This window comes from Bos grunniens, chromosome 2 (genome assembly GCF_055505025.1).
Source record: "Bos grunniens cultivar Pamir isolate PY7600 chromosome 2, Bosgru_T2T1.0, whole genome shotgun sequence".
Classification (NCBI taxonomy): Eukaryota; Metazoa; Chordata; class Mammalia; order Artiodactyla; family Bovidae; genus Bos; species Bos grunniens.
This window is the reverse complement of record NC_141166.1, coordinates 111,011,702-111,034,299: the sequence shown is the minus strand read 5'-3', so window position 1 is coordinate 111,034,299 and position 22,598 is coordinate 111,011,702. Positions and strand designations below refer to the sequence as shown.

Sequence of the window (22,598 nt, the reverse complement as noted above, 5' to 3'; positions counted from 1 at the left end):
TTTAAAGTTGAAAAGAATCCTTTAAAATGAAACAAAGGAGCCAGCCAAGGTTAACAATGAGTTTATGCAGTTTCAAATACATAAAGTAAGAAAAGAATGTAAAAATAAAATTCCTCTTGGCACATTTTACAGCCACGCCATCAACATCAAATTCTGGAAGCCAAGCACCCTAACTTGACTCACTCCCTCCACCCCTCCCCACCCTGCTTGTTTGGCAGCTGTGCTCCTGATGTCCTGGGTCAATGCCAGAATCTAACTTGGCATTGGCAAAGAGTGCATCCTGACCTAATGCACTCAGGAAAGCACCAGAAAAGTTCCTACTGATCTTCCTCAGATACATTTACATTAACAATCTAAGCAGAAATAATGTCCCAAAACTATGCAACTTTGTAACATGCTTTAATGAGCTGCAGGAATGAGAACATGCTGTCACAGGGCTTTCCCTGAGGTACATGACCATAAGACCTGTGGCTGACAAATGACCTCCATATCTTCTACCCACCAGCCCTCAAAGGGCAGCCACTTTTCCCTCTAGCCTCAACTCCTGCAATGGAGACAGGATCTCGCCAATTCAGCTGGCTGAGGGGTGGATGGTGCCAACCTATGTGGACTGCATCCTTTCTTCCTTATCATCATCACCTCCAAATTTCTGGGAAAATGGTCTGTCAAGGAATCTTTGCCTCTTGCTAGGTATTCTGCACAGTTCCTATAGAAAGCCACAATTTTGCACAGAGGCCTCAGTCGGCGTAAACTGCCATGAACAGCAACTGATGACCCAAGCACTCTGCATTCTCCAAAATTATGAAATTAAGCAAGACAAAACCAAACAACAGCCAGACAAGATCTAGTAAGAATGAGGAAAGTCTTTTAAAGGAAAGGTGTGTGATTAACATAAATGGCACTAGGTTAGAAATCAAATTTGGAATTAAGAGAACTATAATTTCTCCCCTTTTTACTTCTATTTATCTGCCCATTTATCTGTCCTCATGCTTTCAATTCTTTTGCAAAAAGCCAGGTAACAAACTTTATGGCAATGACATATGTATTAGAGATACATGCACATATTCAGATCTGGTAGAGTTTGGAGCAGTTTTGCCTTGTGGGAGGCTGGCAGAGGTAGTAGAGTTTATAAAAGACAAAAGTCTTTTAAAGGCAGTAATTCCTAATAATTTTATAAATTGAGACACTTTTAAAAGTCTGGGACACTCCCTTCATCCTCCTCTACAGCAAAGTGACAAGTAACTGTAACTTTGTTCTGGACAATTTCCTGACAATTCAATGAGACCACTTGAGATAAATATGGACACTCAATATGTTACCAAACTTGCTTTGGAAAATGACAGCTGCAAAGACCAAGCTGTTATAATTGCATTTGTCTCTTAAGTGTCTTATTTCACTGCCTGGCCTGTGTTTGGTATACAGTAAGTGTTCAATAAGTGTTTGTTAAGTGAAAGAATAAAAAAGCATCTATATAAAGTTTACTTTTTCTGATTCAATGTAATATCATAGAGATAGGGGATGTGGTTCTCAAAAGGTAGCATTGTATAACCCGGGAATGTGATAAAAATGCAAATCCCTCCTCTCCTGTACCCCACACAAAACTGGAAACTATGGAATGGACCAGTAATTTGTATTTTAACAATCACTCGGGTGATACTAACACTTACTGAAGTCTGAGAATCATCAATTTAAAAAGGATCCTTTAAGAAAGATTACCTCCCACACTGCTGCTACTGCTGCTGCTAAGTCACTTCAGCGTGTCTGACTCTGTGCGACCCCACAGACAGCAGCCCACCAGGCTCCGCCTTCCCTGGGATTCTCCAGGCAAGAACACTGGAGTGGGTTGCCATTTCCTTCTCCAATGCATGAAAGTGAAAAGTGAAAGGGAAGTTGCTCAGTCGTGTCCGACTCTTCATGGACTCATGGACTGCAGCCTACCAGGCTCCTCCGTCCATGGGACTCTCCAGGCAAGAGTACTAGAGTGGGGTGCCATCGCCTTCTCTGAACCTCCCACACTAAAGGTTAAGAATTCCACACCAATAGTACCTTCACTATTGCACTGAGAAAAGTCCTGAGACCGAGGCGTCATGATGAGAGTTTATGGTGAATTCTGTGGCACCCAGGCAAGAAGAAAAGATGGATCAGCATTATGGGAGTCAAAAAGAGCAGGGATTCGAGGCTTGAGAGATTATTGGTGGTCTCCAAGTCTTGTATGTGGCTTTCTGTCGTGGCCCTGGGTGTGGGACAGGGAGGCCCAGTAGCCTTGCCTCCATAGGGTCTGGCTCCCACGTGCTTTCCCAACAGGGATTATGTTGCCTTTGAGTCTCTGTTGTAGGAACATGCTCTCCCTGTCAAATGGGTGACATCTGAGCCCTTTACGATCACAGTGGTTGTGGTTTGGCAAGCTGCTTGCATCCCCTTCCAAACACAGGCAGCAGTGTGAGCTGTAGCAGAGTGTAGCATAAATCTAAGGCTCAGTTTTGCCTGATACAATGATCTAATTAAAAGTTAGTTTTCACCAGTCAAGTTCAACTTCCAATATTATTATAGGGTGACCAACTTGTCCTAGTTTGCTTGGGAAAATTCCAAAAAATCCACATCTTGGAAAACCTTCAGTCCTAAGAAAATTGAGATGTTTGGTCACCCTAATGATTTGGGGTTCCAAGGATAAAAACACAGCCCAAGTTTGCTTTCTGATAGCTGAACTTCTGCCAAGACCAATAAAATTTAGTAATAAGCAGTGAGAAAGGCAGGAAAATAAGAGTAGATGGCATTAGAGAAGTACTGGGTGAAAGAAAATGTGTATGACTTGCTCAGCAAATCTGAAGACGATATGGAACCAGATCACTGAATTCTAAAGCCACTTTGATGGGGACTCTACCATACCCCGACACTGCAAGCTACCAGAGGCACCCCCCTGGGGAGGCTAGTATAATACCACCTCTCCCTGGCTCCCTGAAAATGTACTAGACTCCATTTTAAAAAGCCATATAGCTAAAGTTACTCTTAGCAAATGCAATGACTTTTTTTACCTTCCAAAAGAAGTATGAATAATTTATACCACTCGTAGACAAGAAGATAACCAAGGGCAGGACTACCTAATGTCAGTGAGGTATCACAGGCCCTGACAATGAAGGCCCTTGAATAAGTAGGTCACAAACTTAGTAGCGTACACTTTACACTAAGAAAATACGGGTAAAATACTTAGTATGTGCCCAAAGTCGATAGTACATCTGTGGCAGTTCCCTTTCTTTCTTTCACTGGGATTTCCTCACACCCTCAACTCAGATTCCCTTTGTTAAAATATAGAAAAAACAATTAAAGTTTGGTTTTTATACCACCACAAGGAGAAAAAGAGAGAAGGCAAAAGGAAGGTATGTTATAAAAAATGAGCACATTAGCAATAGCAGGAAATAACAGCTTTGTGTTGAGAGAAGAAAGTTAAAATAAACAGGTGCATTAACTAAAAATCATAACAGTTGAGAGTCATCTATTTTAAGGGTAGATGGCTCGGTGGTAAAGAATCTATCCACCAATGCAGGAGACATAGGAGACTAAGATTCGATCTCTAGGTCAGGAAGATCCCCTGGAGAAAGAAATGGCAACCCACTCCAGTATGCTTGCCTGAAATTCCATGGACAGAGGAGCCCGGTGGGCTATAGTCCATGGGGTCGCAGAGAGTTGGGCATGACTGAGTGAGCACACAAGGTGGTCCCATTTCACAATGATCTCCAAGGAGCTCTGCATTAGCACCAGTGTGAACTGTTACTAATAATCATGTCCCAAGACATTGTGAGTAAGGAGAACTGTGTCCAATACACTCAATATGAAAGGGGAGTCATAGTTTTAGAAAGTTCCAGCTGTCTGGAATATGTAACTTAATAGAATATCTCATTTCATTGATGATGTCTATCATCTCTCCTCAAACCAGTGGTTTCCATTTCACCCTTGCTACTCAAAATGTGGACCCTGGGTCAACACCATGGCACCACCTAGAAGCTCTTTAACACTGCAGAATCTCAGGAGCCACCCCGACCTGCTGAATCAGAACACTCTTTTTAACCAGATTCTCAGGGTTTGGTAGGACATGCATCACCTGGCTCCTTACCTTCTATGATTCTCTTTCTTGCTCTCTCAGGTCCAGTCACCCAGGTTTCCTTCTACTCCTCCTGTACTCCACACTGTCTCCTCAGGGCATTTGCCTCAGCGGTTCCCTCTGCTTGTAATGTTCTCCTCACGCCCTCTCTGTGCAGTGCTCTCTGACCACCCCGTTTAAAAGTTAACCATCCTCCATCCTCGTCCTCCATGCTTACCACCCCCGATCTCCCTTACTGTACTTTTTCCCCTATAATACTTCACCTTTCTAACATCCCACACAACTGATTTAGGATTACGCTTATTGCTTATTGTCCCTTTGATGAATGGAGAAGGCGATGGCATCCCACTCCAGTACTCTTGCCTGGAAAATCCCATGGACGGAGGAGCCTGATGGGCTGCAGTCCATGGGGTCTCGAAGAGTCGGACACGACTGAGCGACTTCCTTTCACTTTTCACTTTCATGCATTGGAGAAGGAAATGGCAACCCACTCCAGTATTCTTGCCTGGAGAATCCCAGGGATGGGGGAGCCTGGTGGGCTGCCGTCTCTGGGGTCACACAGAGTCGGACACGACTGAAGTGACTTAGCAGCAGCAGCAGCATGAAACTGGGACTTTTTGACTGTGTTGTTCCTTGATGTCACACGTGACCAGAACAGTGCCCATGAAGTGTGGTCTACAGGCTGACTCTCGCCTCTGGTCTCAACTGGATCACTGAAGAAACTTAGAGTAGTTTAAGTTAGAGTAAGAAATTTAGAAAATTATAAATCAATTTGATATTGACACAATGCCTAAATGGGTGATTATTTACCTAGTAATTCATTTCACTGTATTTTACAAAAATATCAGACTGTGCAGTTTGAAAATGAAAACATCCAATTCCAATTTGTTTTTTTTTTTTTCCCAATTTGGTCTTTTTAAAAATAGTTTGAGAAGCACTGGCCCAGGAAAGTTCCTGGCACTTAGTAAGTGTTAATAATTGTTTGCTGAAGAAATAAAGAGAAGAACAAATGCCTGAAGAATAAACTTTTACATAGTAAAGGACTGCTGCAGTCCACGGTGTCGCCAAGAGTTGGATACAACTGAGCAATTGAACTGAGTAAAGGCGAATCAGGTTTGTATCTATGCCTGTCAGTCCAATTAAATAATTTCTGCCTGGATTAGTGGCAACGTGATTCATGTTTTGCACTTCCTCGATATACTGTGCTTTCCTGTCCCATGTGAAAAATATAAGGCTCAGATGATCAATGAAGGAAATTTCTGAGACTCCCTGAATAACTGACTGAAGATAGCCTTTGTCCACCCACATCTGGACACTTTTTTGCCTGGCTGTTCTGAGCAAAGCTGGCCTGATTAAGTAACTTTAGATTTATTCCCTGCTTTCCCCTACCCTCACCTCCCTCACATCTCTTTATAAAACAATGCAGTTAGCACTCACTGAAAGTTAGAAGGCAAGCTTGTTGGATGTTAGTGTTTTCTTAAAACTGAAAAGCTCATAATATTCTCAGGCTTCTATAGAATCATGGATTGCAATAATGGATCATTTAAGGCAATGAATTGAACACAAAGGTATAACCGGCTAAAATGTCTCCTACAGAGTAAATACACTCATTTCTGCAGCTTATCACTGTGAACATATAAATAAAACTGGAAATCTTTTGTTCTTCAGCCATCTTTGTTGGCTTCTAAGGTCAAGAGGAATCTGATTTATAAAATGCTTTTTCCTGCCCAAACCTTCCTTCCCTCTCCCCCTGTTCAAAACAATAACAACAAAATGAAATGGCTTGGATTTTTTAAACTTGTCCCACTGGTATGCTATACCTCTTTGGGGGTGTTAAGAGACCATGGACAGAGGAGTCTGGCGGGGCACTATCCATGGGGTCACAAAGAGTCAGACATGACTGAGCGACTAAGCACAGCACAAGAGACCTTTATTTTGTTCCAGGATTGTTAGAAGTACAGTTTAAAACTTCTCTGACTCATTTACTTGAGCTTTATTTCATTCTTGCTTCCACTATATCCTATCACAGTTGTGAATGCTTAAGAATTCAATTTGGGGACCTAGGCTATTGCAAGGACAGAATTCAGAAATGAAAAGACATGGTTCTAGAGGGTTTAAAATCTGGTAGATGCATGTAAATAACTGTAATACAAGGAAGGACGTGATAAGTACTAAAGGAAAGTCAAAGCACTCAGAGGGAGCCATGGTGGACTCTGAAGAATGGAGGGGACCTCGAGAATGAACAGTGAGGCAGAGGCAACAGCATGAACAAAATCACGGAGGAGAGAAAGGACACACTTGGCATGCGTGGAGGACAGAGAGTAGTTTGGTACGCCAAAGCACAAAATGAGGAAGAGACACCAGTGAAGGCAGAGCTAGAAAGGAAGACAGGAAGAGTTAGAACAGAGACAGCCTTGTATGTTGTGCCAAGAAGCTTAAAGTTGATGCTAAACAACAGGGAGCCACTGGAGATTATGGTGGAAGAGAAAGTTATGATTAGGGAATGCTTTAGAAGAGCTCCTCAGATACCCATGCATGAGGCAAGTTGAGAGAAGAAAAGAAGCAGGAAGACCACTTAGGATACAGTTCACAAGAGTTTAAGGAGAACTCATGGTGATGGTGGCAAACCAAACAGAGAAACCTCTAGATGGGAAGGAAGGAGCAATAGTGACAGGAAATACATATGAACATTTGCAGCAACTTATTAATAAGTTTGACTTTTGCGGACACTTATCTAAAGGCAGGGAAAGATGATTATAATCCAACATGTCTCTTCGGTAGTTAATTCAAAATGCAATATATTTTTACTCCTCCTAAACGATACCACCAAAACTTGATGCCTCAAAATAAGAACTTTATTTCTCGACCCGTTTTTCATATTTAACTTTGCATTTGTATAATGTCAATAGCATAAGTACCATTGCAACACCTGACATAACAGTGTACCGTTATGATGAGCCAGACAACACGCTGTGCCCTTTACTTCTACTAGCTTATTTAATCCTCAATACAGCCTTTTGGCTATGAATTACCATTTCCCTCATCTTACATGTGTAAGTCCTGAGGTAAGGAATTGTTACATGAAGCTATGTAACAGGAAAGCAGAGATTTGCATCCAGGCAGATCTGACTCCACAGGCAGAATCTGTGCCTTTGGCTATTCAATCATGCTTTAAAAATTTCTTTTTACATGTATTTTAAAGTAGAATGCTAGAAGAGAACAAAGACCAGATGGAACAAAGAAAACAAATAACAAGATGACTGCTATAAACCAAAGTATGTCAACAGTCACATTAGATGTAAATGGTCTAAACATCCAAATTAAAAGGTAGAGATTATCTGTTTGGATAGTGAAAAATGCCAACCAAATTCTTGCATAATAGATTCTATTCTACCATGTGATCTTTTTCCTCAATTTCCATTTTTGCACCACTCTTCCCCTGACCTCAGTGTGGCCTTATTCCTGAATATTACCTGGCTGTGAGGAAATTAGTCCATTGGACAGATTTATCATTTTCTGCATGTTCATTTAAAAGGTTCTGCCATAATACACGAATCCTCTCTCATCTCTCTTGAAGAGTTAAATTTCATATGGACTGAAGGTCTTAACACATATATCACACATTCTCTACTTCATATTTTACCATTTTGTCACTGAAACAGATAAGAAGAAACTTTGAGAAGTCTAAGAAACTACTATATATTGCAGAAAAATAAATGAGGTCAACAGTAAAGGCACAGTAGTTTCTTAGTATTCGTATTTTAAGTTGAAAAGATTTCTTCCTTGGGAATGATCCAAAATGTGTTTAGTATTTTCTGGTTCATAAATATTTCTTATGATCTTGCTTCTAGTTTATCTTCCAGAAGTATTGATTCTGGCTACTCATAACACCCCAAACTGACTTTTACCATATTCTGTAGCAAGAATTTAGAAAGGGGGCAAAAAATACCATTTTCCATGAGTGTGGCAAGATGTCTGTATTCTTGCTAAAAGAATAGCCATGTTGCCAAAAGGGCAGAACTACTCTCTAAATCCATATTCTTTACCAAGCCCTAGATTTTGACTCTGAACTATTTGCTTCGGTCAGTTGTCTATCTTCCCTGTTGTTGTTGTTTTTAATATGGAATGCTTTGCAAATTTGCATGCCGTCCTTATGCAGGGGCCGTGCTAATCTTTGTACCTTTCCAAACTTAGTATACGTGCTGGTGAAGTGAGCACAAGAAAGTTTTAAAGGAGTTTCTTAATTTAGGCTTCTTACAAGTAAAGGGAAAAGTATGATCTTTGATATTCATTTTTTTTTCCTTTAGAAAAAGTAAACTTAAGTGGCACAGATAGGTAGTAAACTGCTACTTTTAATGAAAGTTTTGTTTCCAGTCTTTAAGGCTTTCTATATCTGAATGTTCTGCTAACATTAGCCCATACTAGTATCAGAGTACTGCCTTCTACACAGCCTGTCTAAACAACTCATTAAAAAGTACACAAGCATGCAAATAGTAGAAATAGCTTACAATTCAAAATGTTCTTCTTACCAGATTTTGCAGGGGCTCCCCTCGAAGGACTCAGTCCTGGGCAATCTGGAGCAGCGTGGCATGTCTGAAAAGACAGAATCAGTCCCAGAAGCTGAGCGCTTCAGAAAGACCCAGTAAAATAATTACTACTTTTATCCTCTGATGAGTCAGCCTTTAGAACTCGGCTTCCATTTAACTAAGGGACCCTGAACTTCAATCATACTAGGGAAAAATTTAAGTATATTGGGGTCATGTGGTGAGTTGCTCATGCCTTACAGTAGAATTGAGTGGAGGTCCTCTCCTTGGGGGCAATTAGCTGCAAAGTCTCAACACCTTTGCCTCATCCATTTATTTCTTCCTCTAAACAAGCCAACCTAGCCCCCTTGTAAATTAATTATAGTCCGTATAAAAAACAGCTTGTGCCGATTTTCTCTTATGCTTAATTTTTATCCCTGAGAAAGAAAAAAGAAAACCTATAGGAAGGTATTAATCTACTTAACATTTCTAAGTACATCATCCAAAGGATTTTGTTTTTTTAATCTTACATATGCTCAGCAGAGTTACTGGCAAAAACTGTACATTTTCTTCATTTCATCCTTTCAACATCAAATAGTAGGCAGCAAAAATTGGATCAGACTTCAAAGCCTGCTGTGGGCTCCAAGTCACAGAGAGACGCCTCCATTTCACATATTGAATTCGAGCAGGATATCAAAGTGCTACCAAAGAACCTCAGGTCCTTACTCAAAAAGAGGCTCTAACATCTGTAGAGAGTGGAGTGCACAGACAAACCACCTCAGGGATCAGCTAGCATTTACTCTCAGCAGCAAATTTCCAGGCTTTTGATTCTCTCTTCGCTGTACCTCCCTGCCTCTCTGCTGAACCAAAATTCTTAAGCAAGCTGGGCTTTTGTCTCAAAGCCTTCAAAATATCACTAACAGTTCATGTCTGGATGGCTTGACCAAGCAGCCACAGACAGGCACCATGACCACAGACTAGGACGAGTCTGTAATAAGGATAAACAGTTACTTCAGAGTCAAGGATGTCCAGCTACCTTATTTGAGTGTCCTGCGAAGACATCACACCCTTTGGAAGAACTCTGGGCTTGTGAATGCCTAAAAATAAAAATATAATAATAATTATTATAATAATATTTTTAGAAGGCTTGAAAAAAAAAAAAACTTACAGAGGATTGCTTTCCTCCAAAGATGGATCAGAACAAACTCTCATTCAGCATCTGTTGCTTTCCATTCCAATCCTTGGTTAGGAGGACATGGTCAACTTAAGGAAATGTATCCTATCAGGTGCTGCTCAAGTCAGCCTGAGATCCTAAGACCCAAGACCCTGCCCGTTTAAAGTTGTGTGATCTAATCTACTTTACTGCTGGGTGTTCACAAACATTACCAAGTAGCCAACCATGATGCTAAGGCTGAACCTCCAATCCAGCACCTTAATCACATTGTTAAATAATTCAAAATAGATCCTGTAGTCAAATAAGTCTGGGGAATGCTAAGCTGTGTGTAGTTTAAGAGGTTTCCTTATTGCAGAATGATCTTTGACAATATGCATTTAAGGATTTCTAAAATGGGGTGTGTGAGGGAGGGGGAGAATTCAGTTCCCTAAACTACTTTGAGCAAGAAATTTAAAAAGTGATAATTAACATCTATTTAAATACTATTGTTTCATGGAGCAAAGTTTGGAAAAATCAACTTATATAAAAAATCCAGAAATTGGAACACATGGTATAAAAGTGTGATGAGGGACTTCCTTGGCAGTCCAGTGATTGAGACTGCACTTCCACTGCAGGGGGCATGGGTTAGATTCCTAATTGGGGAATGAAGATCTCGTATGCTGCACATTATAGCCAAAAAATGGTAGAAATTATTTTTTTAAAAATGTTTTAAGAGTGTGATGATTATAACTCACTCACTGCTAAAACCGGCTCTTACAATTCCTTTCAGATGGAAGCCAGGAGTATGGAAAGCACTGACTAGGTGAAGGGAAGTCTGGGTATCTAAGTCCTGCTTCAAAATCCATCCTCTCTCTCTGGGTGTCTCTGTCTCTCTTACACATACGCACAGGCATGCACATTTACACACATTCGATTGGGTAAATTTCTATGGTATTCTGGGTTCTAGTTTTCCTCATCTATAAAATGAGGGGATTGAAATAAACTATCCCTAAAAGTTGACTCATTGGAAAAGACTCTGACGATCAGAGGGATTGGGGGCAGGAGGAGAAGTGGACGACAGAGGATGAGATGGCTGGATGGCATCACTGACTCGAAGGACGTGAGTCTGAGTGAACTCCAGGAGTTGGTGATGGACAGGGAGGCCTGGCGTGCTGCGATTCACGGGGTCACAAAGAACGAATGAACTGAACTGAGCTGAAGAACTCTTCTAGTTCTACATTAAAAAACTGTTTATTTAAGCTGAGCATTTCATTTTCTGAATTTCTGTGAATGGTTCATTAGTATTACCTTCAAAATGCATCTATATATAGATTATAAGCAATGTATGTAAGAGCTCAGTCATATCCAACTCTTTGCCACCATATGGGCTGTAGCCTGCCAGGCTTTTCTGTTCATGGAATTTTTCAGGTAAGAATACAGGAGTAGGTGGCGATTTCCTACTCCAGGTTATAAGCAATATACCCATCTAAAAATATCACATCAATATCTGTGGAGAGGAGACTCTGCTGATATATTTATTTGTATATATACTTGTTTGTCATATGTCTCCCACTATGGAATGTTAGCTTCCAAGCAGGTAGGGACACAGTCTGCTTTATTATATACTCTGTATCAACACTTAACCCTGTACTTAGTACACTATAAGTGCTCAATAAATATTTCACAAGTTGAATGAATAAAATGATGACTAGTGGACTCCCAAAATATGGACCATGAAGAATACCCTTTACATTAAAATTGAATTAACTAGCAATTATATAGTTTTCATATTTTAAAAATGTGTTTATATATCTAATAAGGATTTCACAATCATTTGAGCTAAGTGCTTTAATTGCCTATATTATACAGATGAAGAAACTATAGATCAGAGAGGTTAAGAGGTCTGCCCAGGGATTATGGCACATACCTGGCAGAGCTAAGACACAGAGCCCTGTTAGTCTGATTCCAAATACTCTGCTCTCCCTCTGAAGAATGACCCCCATGCCCTTGGGCCCATGAAACTCATTCCTGTCAGCTTAGGCAGGTCGCAGTGGCAGTGGAACACCTATAGAGAGGTGGATTCAGGTCTTCCAGGAGTCCTGGTGGGCTCTGGAGAAAATCTAAGGAAGATAATTTGGCTGTTGAATTACCAAGGGGTCTCTAATTTCTGCCTTTCCTGCCCCAACAAAAGAATGAAACCTTTTAACTCCTCTAGTTTGCAAGGATTTTCAGGACCCAAAGGTCAGTGCACATACCTTCCAACAATACACTGAGGGTTGGCTCATCAGTTTGACTACTTTGTCATTCAAATCTTTGGGAGGATCTAACGCATCTCAATATAATTTTTACATGTGTTACTTGGTTTTAAAAGGCAAAGGTAGAATGAGTAGTGTCCAAAGGCAAACAGATTAGAAAATACTTGATTAAACAAAGTTAAGCAGGTTTCTTTCCTAAGAAGATTTCCAGAATCTTTAACTTAATAATATGCACAATGAAACCTCAACAGTAGGAGAGAACAGGCAGCATTTCCCAGACATTATCTTGACAGTGGAAGCCTCCCTTCACTGGGGCATGTTGAGGCCCTGGTTCTTACAACACATCTTAGAAAACAGTAATCTGAGCAGCCCTTATTTGAAACAACTTTTGCCTTAAAAGAAAGAAAGAAAAAAAAAGGATATAAGTCACTTTTCTTTAAAGTCTATAACTGCTTCAACTCTTTTGTAGCAATTTTATCAGATATCTTGTCATTTGCCTCAGGGACTTGAGCCTGGCAGCAAATGGATAACACTTTGCAAGTTGTCATCACCAAAACACAGTCAATACTTATTACCTGCGTATGTGCCACCAGACCATGGTCAAACATGGATACATGGTTATCCCATCTAATACTTCCAACAACCATGTGGATTAGTTCTATTTTTATACCCATTTTACAGATGAGGGAATTAAGGATCCAGAAGCTAGTGACTCCCTGGTGGCTCAGCTGGTAAAGAATCCACCTGCAATGCGAGAAACCTGGCCTCAATCCCTGGGTTGGGAAGATCCCCTGGAGAAGGGAAAGGCTACCCACTCCAGCATTCTGGCCTGGAGTATAGTCCATGGGGTTGCAAAGGGTCGGACACAACTGAGCAATTTTCACTTTCAAGCTAATGACTTGTTTAAATGTCATAACTAGTAAACAGTGCAGCATAAAACCTGCCTACATAAAAAGGAGACTCCAAAGGGAAATCACTGATTCAGATACAAACGATCAATTGCTGATAAAATGTTAGACAAATGGTTGATGGTGAATAGGACGTGCAATATGGTGCCAAAGCACCACCATACAGATTCCTTCTTTAGGTCACAAGGAGAGTAAGGGAACTGCATACTGGATATTTATACCACCTCAATTCAGTGCCAATCTTAGCACCACTGATGCCCACACAACACTGTCTTGTGACGTGAGACAATATGAAATATTCAACATCACCCAGGATACTTATATTTTTTCATTTAGTTAAAAACTTAACTTTAATCAAAGCTTTTAGATCTAATGTATAGTTTATCTAAAACACATAGTATAGAGGGGGAAAACTAGGACTGCAAAAAATCAAGCAGGCAAATATAGAAGATGAGTTATTTTATGGGATGACTGGTTCATTCTTCTAACAAATCAGTGTCATGAAAAAGGGGAGTCTTGTATGTGAATAGAGATTTAGGGGACATAACAACTTGATATAATGTAATGTCCTACATTAGATCCTGACTTGGACAAACAGGTATAAAGGACCATTCTTCAAACATCTAGGAAATTTTTATTGGTATTAGATGATAATAACAAATTATTTATTTTAAAGCATGGTATTATTTTGAACCTGTAGGAGAAATTTTTTGAAATAACATATTGTTCTCAGCCTCTGTTAGAAATCTGATGCTAAATGACAGAAGCAGTCCATTTGGTTATCAAAGGGTGGTGAATAGGAGGTAGTTGTCTCTCTGGAAATGATCCACTGCATATTTCCAGGGCTCCTGTAGCCTCTCAGAAGCCACGACTGAGGTCTCAAGCAGATTGCCTCAAGGGCTTGGCCACTCCGCTGCTTTATTGCAGTCAATTCATTGAATTGTAGGTTCTCGGGGAGATGAAAACTCTGTCACCATTGAAAACCCTTCTGCTCGGTCTCTCCCTTGAATAAGCCCCCAAATAAACTCAAATCTAATTCTCTTTTCTTAAACCAATCCCAGTGCAACAGGATGAGGGGCAGGGTGAAGGCTGGCTCTCGAGCACATGGCTACTGAGAATGCCATAGCATCTCTGCTGTGCAGCAAAGATCCATGAGGCCAGCTGGCTTTGTCATGCTGGGCTGGCAGCACTAGGGGAAGTCACCTTGGTCCAAAACTGGGTCTCAGCTTTGCAGCCTCCAAAAATTAGTCTGCCAGTTCTTTGAGGGGTAATGTATTTTCGGGAGCTGAGTTGTACTAACCAAACTCAAAACAGTCATATTTGAAAAGTAGAATGCTATTGTGTGACTTTACAGTGAGTACAATAATCTGGACCAAACTTTCCCCCTAACTAATTTGTTGTTATACTCTGCAGACCAAATTACACATTAGAAGGAAAACAGAGGAAGCAGGGTGCTCTTTGAGGATCTGACCAATCAGGCTGGTCTTATAACTGGACTTTTTTAACTTTAGGGTTAGAATCAGTCACTTTTTTTCTTAGACAGGAATAGAGACATGCTGGCTATCCTTTGATTTGCCATTTTCTAGATTTCATTTAAATTTCTTTGTGCAGTTTTTATTAATTTTGATAAAACTTGCAAGATTGTATCTTATCTTTTACAATTATAATGTAGAATGGTTTCTAGAACTGAGAAACCCACTAGTTGTTCACTAATGAGACAATTAGTCATTCACTTACAAGCACATTCTATTTTAAAGCAGCTTATTTTGAAATTAAGGTTACTCAACCTTAATTTCTGCAATCTCTAAATAAGATGGCAGTTATTCATTGTGGGTAGATTTTTCTTAGCTTCCTACTGTCTTCAGATTTGGGAATAGTTCCTGGAAACTCTTGTCTTACTTGGTAGCCCTGGGAGAAAGGCTAATCAGAATAACCAAGCAAATTTGTTCCTGCCTCTTTGACAACGCTGAAAAAAAACCTTTTGTACATGGAGTTTTTAATATGAAGAGGTCAATTTCTTTTTTCTAAGAAGCAGCAATCAATCCACCCTGCCAAAGTTATGCTCAGACTAAGATATTTTAACACAGTAGGAGACCCATGAATCTTGAGGGAGGCACGCTTCAGGCAAATAAGTCAAACAATTTTCCTTCTGGAAGTTATTACTATGAAAGATAATAGAAAACATAAACACCTTGAGAAATGGTTTCAGTAAGTTCAAGTTCTAAAGATAAATTAAGACATTTAAGGGATGGTATCAGAGAAGAGGACACTGCCCTTTGTAAAAGATCCCATGCTAACCTGAGTGCTAACAAGGCTTCTATGTGAGCTGGCCATAGGCTGAACCCAAATGGCAACTCAAGAATTATTGTTTAGTTCTTATATGGAATGTGAACATTCAAAGGGCTGAGGGTATAAATGTGAAACAATATCCAGATCTGAATCTACCAGCATTGTATCAACTATGTATTAACTCTTTCCTGAATTATATCAGCTCGGTGTCATTGCATATTCTTACTGCTTGCTGCTGCTAAGTCACTTCAGTCGTGTCCAACTCTGTGTGACCCCATAGATGGCAGCCCACCAGGCTCCCCCGTCCCTGGGATTCTCCAGGCAAGAACACTGGAGTGGGTTGCCATTTCCTTCTCCAATGCATGAAAGTGAAAAGTGAAAGTGAAGTCGCTCAGTCGTGTCCGACTCTCAGTCACCCGATGGACTGCAGCCTTCCGGCCTCCTCCATCCATGGGATTTTCCAGGCAAGAGTATTGGAGTGGGGTGCCACTGCCTTCTCCGATTCTTACTGCTTACATTTATTTAAATAGCTTTGAAAGCACAGAAGATTGGAGGATAATGTTTTAAGAACACAAATTATTAAGTTGGAAGACACCCAGAGTGTATAAGTTAATGCATGTTTATTACAAAAACTGGGAAGTTAATATTTCTAGAGTGCTATGTTGTTTTCTATTCACCACCACCACCACAATAAATATTTGCCAAGCACATGCTAAATCTCCCCAGGGTTGTATTCATATTTCTGTGCTTTTATCTGCAATGTCATCTTCTCCCTTGACCACCTGGCCATTGCATCCTTACCCTTTAGCTCTGGCGTTGGCTCCTCTGAAGAGTCTTTCCTGCCCCATCCCCACCCCGGCTATCTCTCCCACTTGGGGCAGAGTTGGAGGTCCTTGGTGTATTTCCACAGTCTACTGAGCATAACCATACTGAAAACTTGGTTCTGCAACTGACTTATCTGGTACTACATCCTGACCAATTAAAAATGTCTGAAAATCATCTACTGAAGGTGAGCTTTATCAAATTTTGATCAAGGGAGAGAAAGCAAAGAGCAAGCACCATAATATTCTTGGCTTTTGAGATATCAGAGCTCTTCCTATTGCTGTGCTCATCAGTTTTATCTTTTCTTCTCTAGTTTTTATTTGATGAAAATGCTCTCAACTCCCAAGTGGTCTGAATATTCACCAATCACTAATCAATGAAAATGAAGCAATATCTGACTTTCTCCCCAAAGTAAATGACTAAACGAACTGGTGGCAAAATGTTTCCTTTTTTCCCTCTTTCTGATTAAAAATATATATTCACTGTTGTACTGTATAAAATATAGATATTCAAGGAGAAGAAAATAAAGAAACGGAAGAATATCCACACCCAGATATAATATCTCGCTTCACATATTTTCAGATGCTTTTCTATGTATATAATATACATTAAAAAATAATGGCTCATGATATATTTGCCATTATAACTTACTTTTTGTATTATGAGCATCTTCCCACATATGTACGTGGAATACAATATAACATTTATGTAATATACACCTATGTCATATTTATGGCTGTACAATACTACATAATTGGTTGGTATCACAAGTGATGTAAGTAATCTCTTATTTTTGGATATTTGTTTCCAGTTTTATGACATTATAAATGTGCTCAGTTAGTCATGTCTGACTTTTTGTGATCTCATGGACTGTAGCCTACCAGGTTCCTCTGTCCATGGGTCCTCCCAGGCAAGAATACTGGAGTGGGTTGCCATTTCCTACTCCAGGGAATCTTCCCAATCTAGTTATTGACCCTGCATCTCTTTTGTCTCTGGCATTGGCAGATGGATTCTTTACCACTAGAACCACCTGGTAAATAATGGGTCATTAAGGATATGTGCATATAGTTATGAGTATATCCAATTTAATTTCCAAAATTTTTCCAATTTTTAATTAGGATAAATTTAATTTAAAGCTATTAGCTTAAATGATGAACAAATTTTCTATTTTAAAGCTTTTGAATTGTATCATCAAATTCTCCTTTAAAAAGTAACAAAAATTAACATTCATAACTATAAAAGTATGAAAGGCCCCACTTGTCATATCATCAACACTGGGTATTATCAGTATTTTTCATCTTTGCTTACCTCTTAAGTAAAAAAAAAAAATTTAACTCATTTTTATTTTAATTGACATTTCTTGATTCTGAAAAGGGAAAACATTATTCCTAGGGTTTAATATATGATATGAAGGAAATATAAAAAGCATAGGAGAAATGAAAAGAGTAATCATACAAAATAAGATCACCACTATAGTAGGAAAAAAGGAAACATAAAGGAATGATCACAGCTTTTGTATTTTTTTTTTTTCCATTGGGTTTGCTACTTGGTAACTTTTCTGTTTTGAATGCATGCACTGTATCTTACCCCAAGTAAGTATCATTACTCAATAAGTTGAATATGCAAATTATGCTTAAGTATATGGATATTTGTTTGCTCTTGGACACATTCTAAATTTTAGAACATGGCTCAAGGAGAAATTCATAAAAGGGCTCAAAAAGGCTGACAAATGTTTCATGATGCCGTTGCTCCAAGTTAGCACTACTAGTTTATGTACTTATGCTAATTTCCCAAATCCCACTGAGCCCTTTACATTTGATCATATTTGTCTGCCTCATTGCTTTTCCCCAACCATGAGTCCATACAACCTTAATTTGCCACTTCTGTATCCTCATTTCTTTAATTTTTTTCTCCTTTACTATTTTATTACAGGCAGCTATCACTGTGTAAAGCCAAATGTAAGAGCAGAAGATTTTCTTCATTCTGCTGAGAATTCTTGTCTTATTGGGGGAAAAAAAAAGGACACTCAACACTCAACATAAAACTGACTTCAGTTCTTTATTAGCAACCACGGGAGCCATGAGAAAATCTGACCTCAGGCTTGGGGATGGAGTTAAGACAGAGTAGTGAGGAAGAACACATGACCCAGAGGGCTGTAGTGCCACAGGCTGAGGGCCCCAGCACAGCCAGAAGAGCTGACCATTCAGTCACCACATCTACATGAGCAATATAGAGCCTACCAGGGTCTCCACTTCACAGCTCAAGCTTAGGTTTTTTGAGGAGCCTGCTCTGGAGGCACCTAAATCTGCATATACAAACCCAGATCCCATGGACGCAGAGTCTGTGCTCTCAGTCTGCAGTGCCATTTTGTTAGTGGACTATTCCAGATATTCACTCAATCATATCTGGGATCTTAATAAATGACACCTGGGGTGACAAACATCTAACTATAAAAACATGCTGCTGCTGCTAAGTTGCTTCAGTCATGTCTGACTCCTAGCGACCCCATGGACTGCAGCCTACCAGGTTCCCCTGTCCATGGGATTTTCCAGGCAAGAGTACTGGAGTGAGGTGCCATTGCCTTCTCCAAAACAAAACATGCTGGGGGCAGATTAAATTAAACTAGGTCTGGAGATAACTCTTAAACCCTGACCTGCTGACATTTTACTCACCTTACGTCTGTGGGCTAATATTAAGATTATAAACATTTATGCCACACTCAAGGCTGCAATTTGGTGGCAAGCTTTGAGATTCTGTATGATTGTAAGAACAATAGATACATTGACAATATAAGGTCCTGAATAGCCTCTCAGGCGTCACTCATTTATTCCACAAATATTTATTGAGCCCCTTTATCTCCTACTGTTTTGGGGGATACAAAAGTGAACGGGAAATCTAAGATGCCTCTGCTCCTAAGAACTATATTTCTAGCAGGGAAAGTATACAATAAATGAAAAAATAAGTAAATATGTTAGTATGTTAAACAGAAGAGCCAAAGAAGAAAATTAAAGCAAAGAAGGGGTAAAAGAAGTGTCGGAGGCAGGGTCTGCAATTTTAGATTAAGTGGGTACAGAAGGTGATATATAAGTAAAAGATCTTAGTAAATAAATATATTTCCCTTGTGGTTCAGACAGTAAAGAGTCTGCCTGCAGTGTGGAAGACCTGGGTTTGATCCCTGGGTCGGGAAGATCTCCTAAAGAAGGGAATGGCAACCCACTCCAGTATTCTTGCCTGGAGAATTTCATGGATAGAGGAGTCTGGCGGGCTACAGTCCATGGGGTCACAAATAATCAGACATGACTGAGTGCCTAACACTACTAAATAAAAGAGAATTCACATCTTTGAAAGTGTTATCAATAAAAAACTCCTAATGGGTAAAAAAACTTTATATGTTATGGTACCTTGGGGCTGGAGGACTGATGTAAACACTTGGTAAAAGTTTAGCAACACACTTTATGATGTGTGTGTGTATATATATATATATATATATTCATGATATATATACACATATTCATGATACATTAGTTCCAAAGCACTTAGGCTAGTGTTGTTATATAAAATATAGGACACCCAGTTAAATTTGAATTCCAGGTACAAGATGAATAGTTCTTTTACTATAAAAATTTTCAAATACTTTATGGGACATACTTATGTTAAAAAGCAATCTGTTTTTTACATAAAATTAAAATATCAGTGGGTATCCTGTATATTTATCTGCCAAATATGGCAAGTCTAACTTGGGCAAATCAGCCACTCAGCTTCTTCATCAGCAAAACATAAATAAAAAGTCTTGCCAAACTGAGGCAAAAGGATGAACTTGTCCTTTCTGGCAGAATAAAATAAAAATATAACAGGGTTTAAAAAGGGTTAAACTGAGACATGTATATGGTTAGAATTTAGAAATAAAACACACACTCAGTAACGTGTTATACTTATTGCAGTTCTGCAAGACAAGTCCCTGAACATGGACACTTCAGGCTGCACAGGATAGAGAATGACAGTGACAAGTATCTGGCATGGCTTTCATCCTGTCACCTTCCTCTCTCCTTTGGGTGGGGTCATAGGTAACTTGTGGGTTAAGTTACAGGCTTAGCACTTTAAAGACTTGTAGAGGCAAAGCAAACTTCAGAGACCATTCACTACACTTTTTTTCACATTGTAAGTGGGGAAACTGAGGCCCAGGGGCTGATATAACATGTTCAAGTGAGTTAGAGGGAGAACGGGTCTAACAGCCACATTCGTTGGATGATGCTCTTGTCAGCAGTGCAGCCCTCAAAGATACTATTCAGTCCCGTTTTCCTCCCTTAGTTCTGAAAGCAGTGCTCCGTTTGCGGAAAGAAAAGCAAGAAGCACTGAAACGCAGAGCAGGATGAGCATGGCTTGAAGTGATGGGACCCACAGACAGATGAGGAGGGGGCATAAGAAACGCTATTTAGCAAGTGTTGAAAAATGAGGTGAAAAAGTCCAAGATTGTGTGTGGTGGGTGCTGACTGGTCAGTGAGGTCACAGTGGAGCTCAAGGACAGATACCTAGCGGTGCCATGCTGATGTGGTCAGAGATGCAGGTGTGGATGGAGAGGGATCAGTTTCTAAAGAGAAAGTGGCTGATGGACTGCCCTGTCTAGAAGAGGGATGTAGTACTGTCTTTTTTTTTTTTTTCATTTTAGCATTTTAATTTAACTCAACTTCATATTTAGAAAGAAGACACAAGAATAGTGTATGGAGTTCTGTATATTTCTCAACAGATTCTCCAGATATTAGAACGTGCACATTTGCTTTATCCTCTCTTTGTGTCTCTGACTTTCTTTTGGTACATGTATACTGATAATACACACATACAAATACATAAACTTTTTTCTGAATCATCTAAGAGTCAGTTGTACCTGATACTCCTTTACCCCTAAATACTTAAGTGTGTATTTCTTAAAAGCAAGGGTATTCTCCTATATGACTATAGCACAACGCTCAAAGTCAGGAAATTAATATTACTACAATGCTATTACCCAATGTATAGATTACGTTCAGATTTTGCCAATTGTCTCAATGTCTTCCATAGAAAAAGAAAATTTTGGATGGTACATTGTATTCATTTGTCATGTTCCTTAATCTCCTTTCACCTGGAACACTTCCTCAGCCACACTTGGCATTTGATTTTGAAGCCCACGGGTCAGTCATTTTGGAAGAAGGCCTTTTGTTTGGTTTGTCTGCTGTTTCTTCATGATTAAATTCAAGTTATGCACATTTTGCTGGAAATCCACTGAAGTGATGCTGTTTTCGGTGCATCCTATCAGGAGGCATGTGCTGTCAATTGTCTGATTATTGGTGATACTAACTTGCATCACTTGGTTAAGGTGGTGTCCACCAGGTTTCTCCCACTGTTCTTTTGAAACTAATAAACATCTTATGAAGATTTTTTCTAAAACACTGTTACCCCTTAAGCTTTCACCTATTTGTTTTAGCATCTGTGGAAGATTCCTGCCTGAAACAATGATTATTTTGATAGCTGCCAATGGTGATTTTCTGTCTTCATCATTCTTTTTACATGTGTTTCACATTTGACTGTTTCTTTCTTCCTTCCCCACCTCCCTCACTTCCTCCCCTACCTCCCTTCCTTCCTCTGCCTCCTTTGTTCCTTCATTTCCTCCTTCCTTCTATCAATGTGGATTCATGAATTCTTACTTTATCCAATGTATTATACTCTTTTATCACTATTTACTTTGATAGTGAAGTTGTCCTCCATTTGGCTTAATTTTAATGGGTTGGGAGTAACAGACTTCAAAACAAGGACTTCAGAAAGGAATGTATAATACTAAGGAGTACATAAAGAAAGGTGAATTCCTCCAAAAAAATAATAACTCTCCTTATTACTACTATTTATGAGTGCTTTTGTGCATCAGATGAGATGCCGTGTGATTTGTGTAAGTTGTCTCATTTAACTTTCATGACCCTGTAAGGTTGTCATTATGTCAATTTTACATTCCATTTAAAGATAAGGAGACAGACTCTGAGAAAATAATTAAGTTCATCAAGATCTTACCCTTAGTAGTAGCAAGTCTACTGGACTCCAGGGTCCCTGCTCTCAACCACTAGGCAACCCTACAAATAGGGGTGGAAACCTTCAGGAAAGGAAAAGGTCTTAGAAGCAAGGCTGCACTGTTCCTGTGGGCAGCTGGACATTAGTACCAGGATTTGCAGAGTCATCTAAGCTTTTTGTGTTTTTACAAATGGGGCAATAATTGCCTACAATTCTGTCATTAGTGTAGAAACTTCCCTAACCTGCATTGTGAAAAGCATCTAACCCTGCCTAAAATCCAGGGAGGAAAGCATAAAGGACTCATTTGTGCCAATGTCAGCTGACACAGACCCAGAAAGACATGAGTTGGCCAAGTCACCAAAGGAAGCATTCCCATGGGTCGAAACAAGTGAAACCCGAATTTAGGCAGAGAAGAGACAACTGAGGGAACAGGAGAGTAGGGATTCTGAAGAAATTCAGTATCTGTTCATCTCTTGAGATCCCAAGTGAAGACAGGGCTGTGTAGCTCTCCCGCCAAGG

General features: G+C 39.7%; 1 protein-coding gene and 1 non-coding gene across 5 annotated transcripts in view; both read right to left on the bottom strand.

The window, feature by feature from the left end:
- Positions 1-22,598, bottom strand: part of MYO3B (myosin IIIB) — a 519,880-nt gene that overhangs the window by 82,751 nt on the left and 414,531 nt on the right. For all 4 annotated transcript variants that reach the window (XR_015147500.1, XR_015147505.1, XM_086357182.1 and 1 more), the window contains exons 31-32: positions 9,656-9,716; positions 8,626-8,689 (exon numbers count right to left, since the gene is read on the bottom strand). Coding sequence is in view for 2 of the 4 variants with exons in the window: in XM_086357182.1 (XP_086213308.1) it covers positions 8,626-8,689; positions 9,656-9,716 (125 nt within the window). In the remaining 2 variants the exon portion in view is untranslated. The remainder of the gene's footprint in view (positions 1-8,625; positions 8,690-9,655; positions 9,717-22,598) is intronic.
- On the bottom strand, positions 8,211-8,314 carry LOC147378513 (U6 spliceosomal RNA). The gene has a single exon (XR_015153589.1). It is a non-coding gene; the product is annotated as a U6 spliceosomal RNA (small nuclear RNA).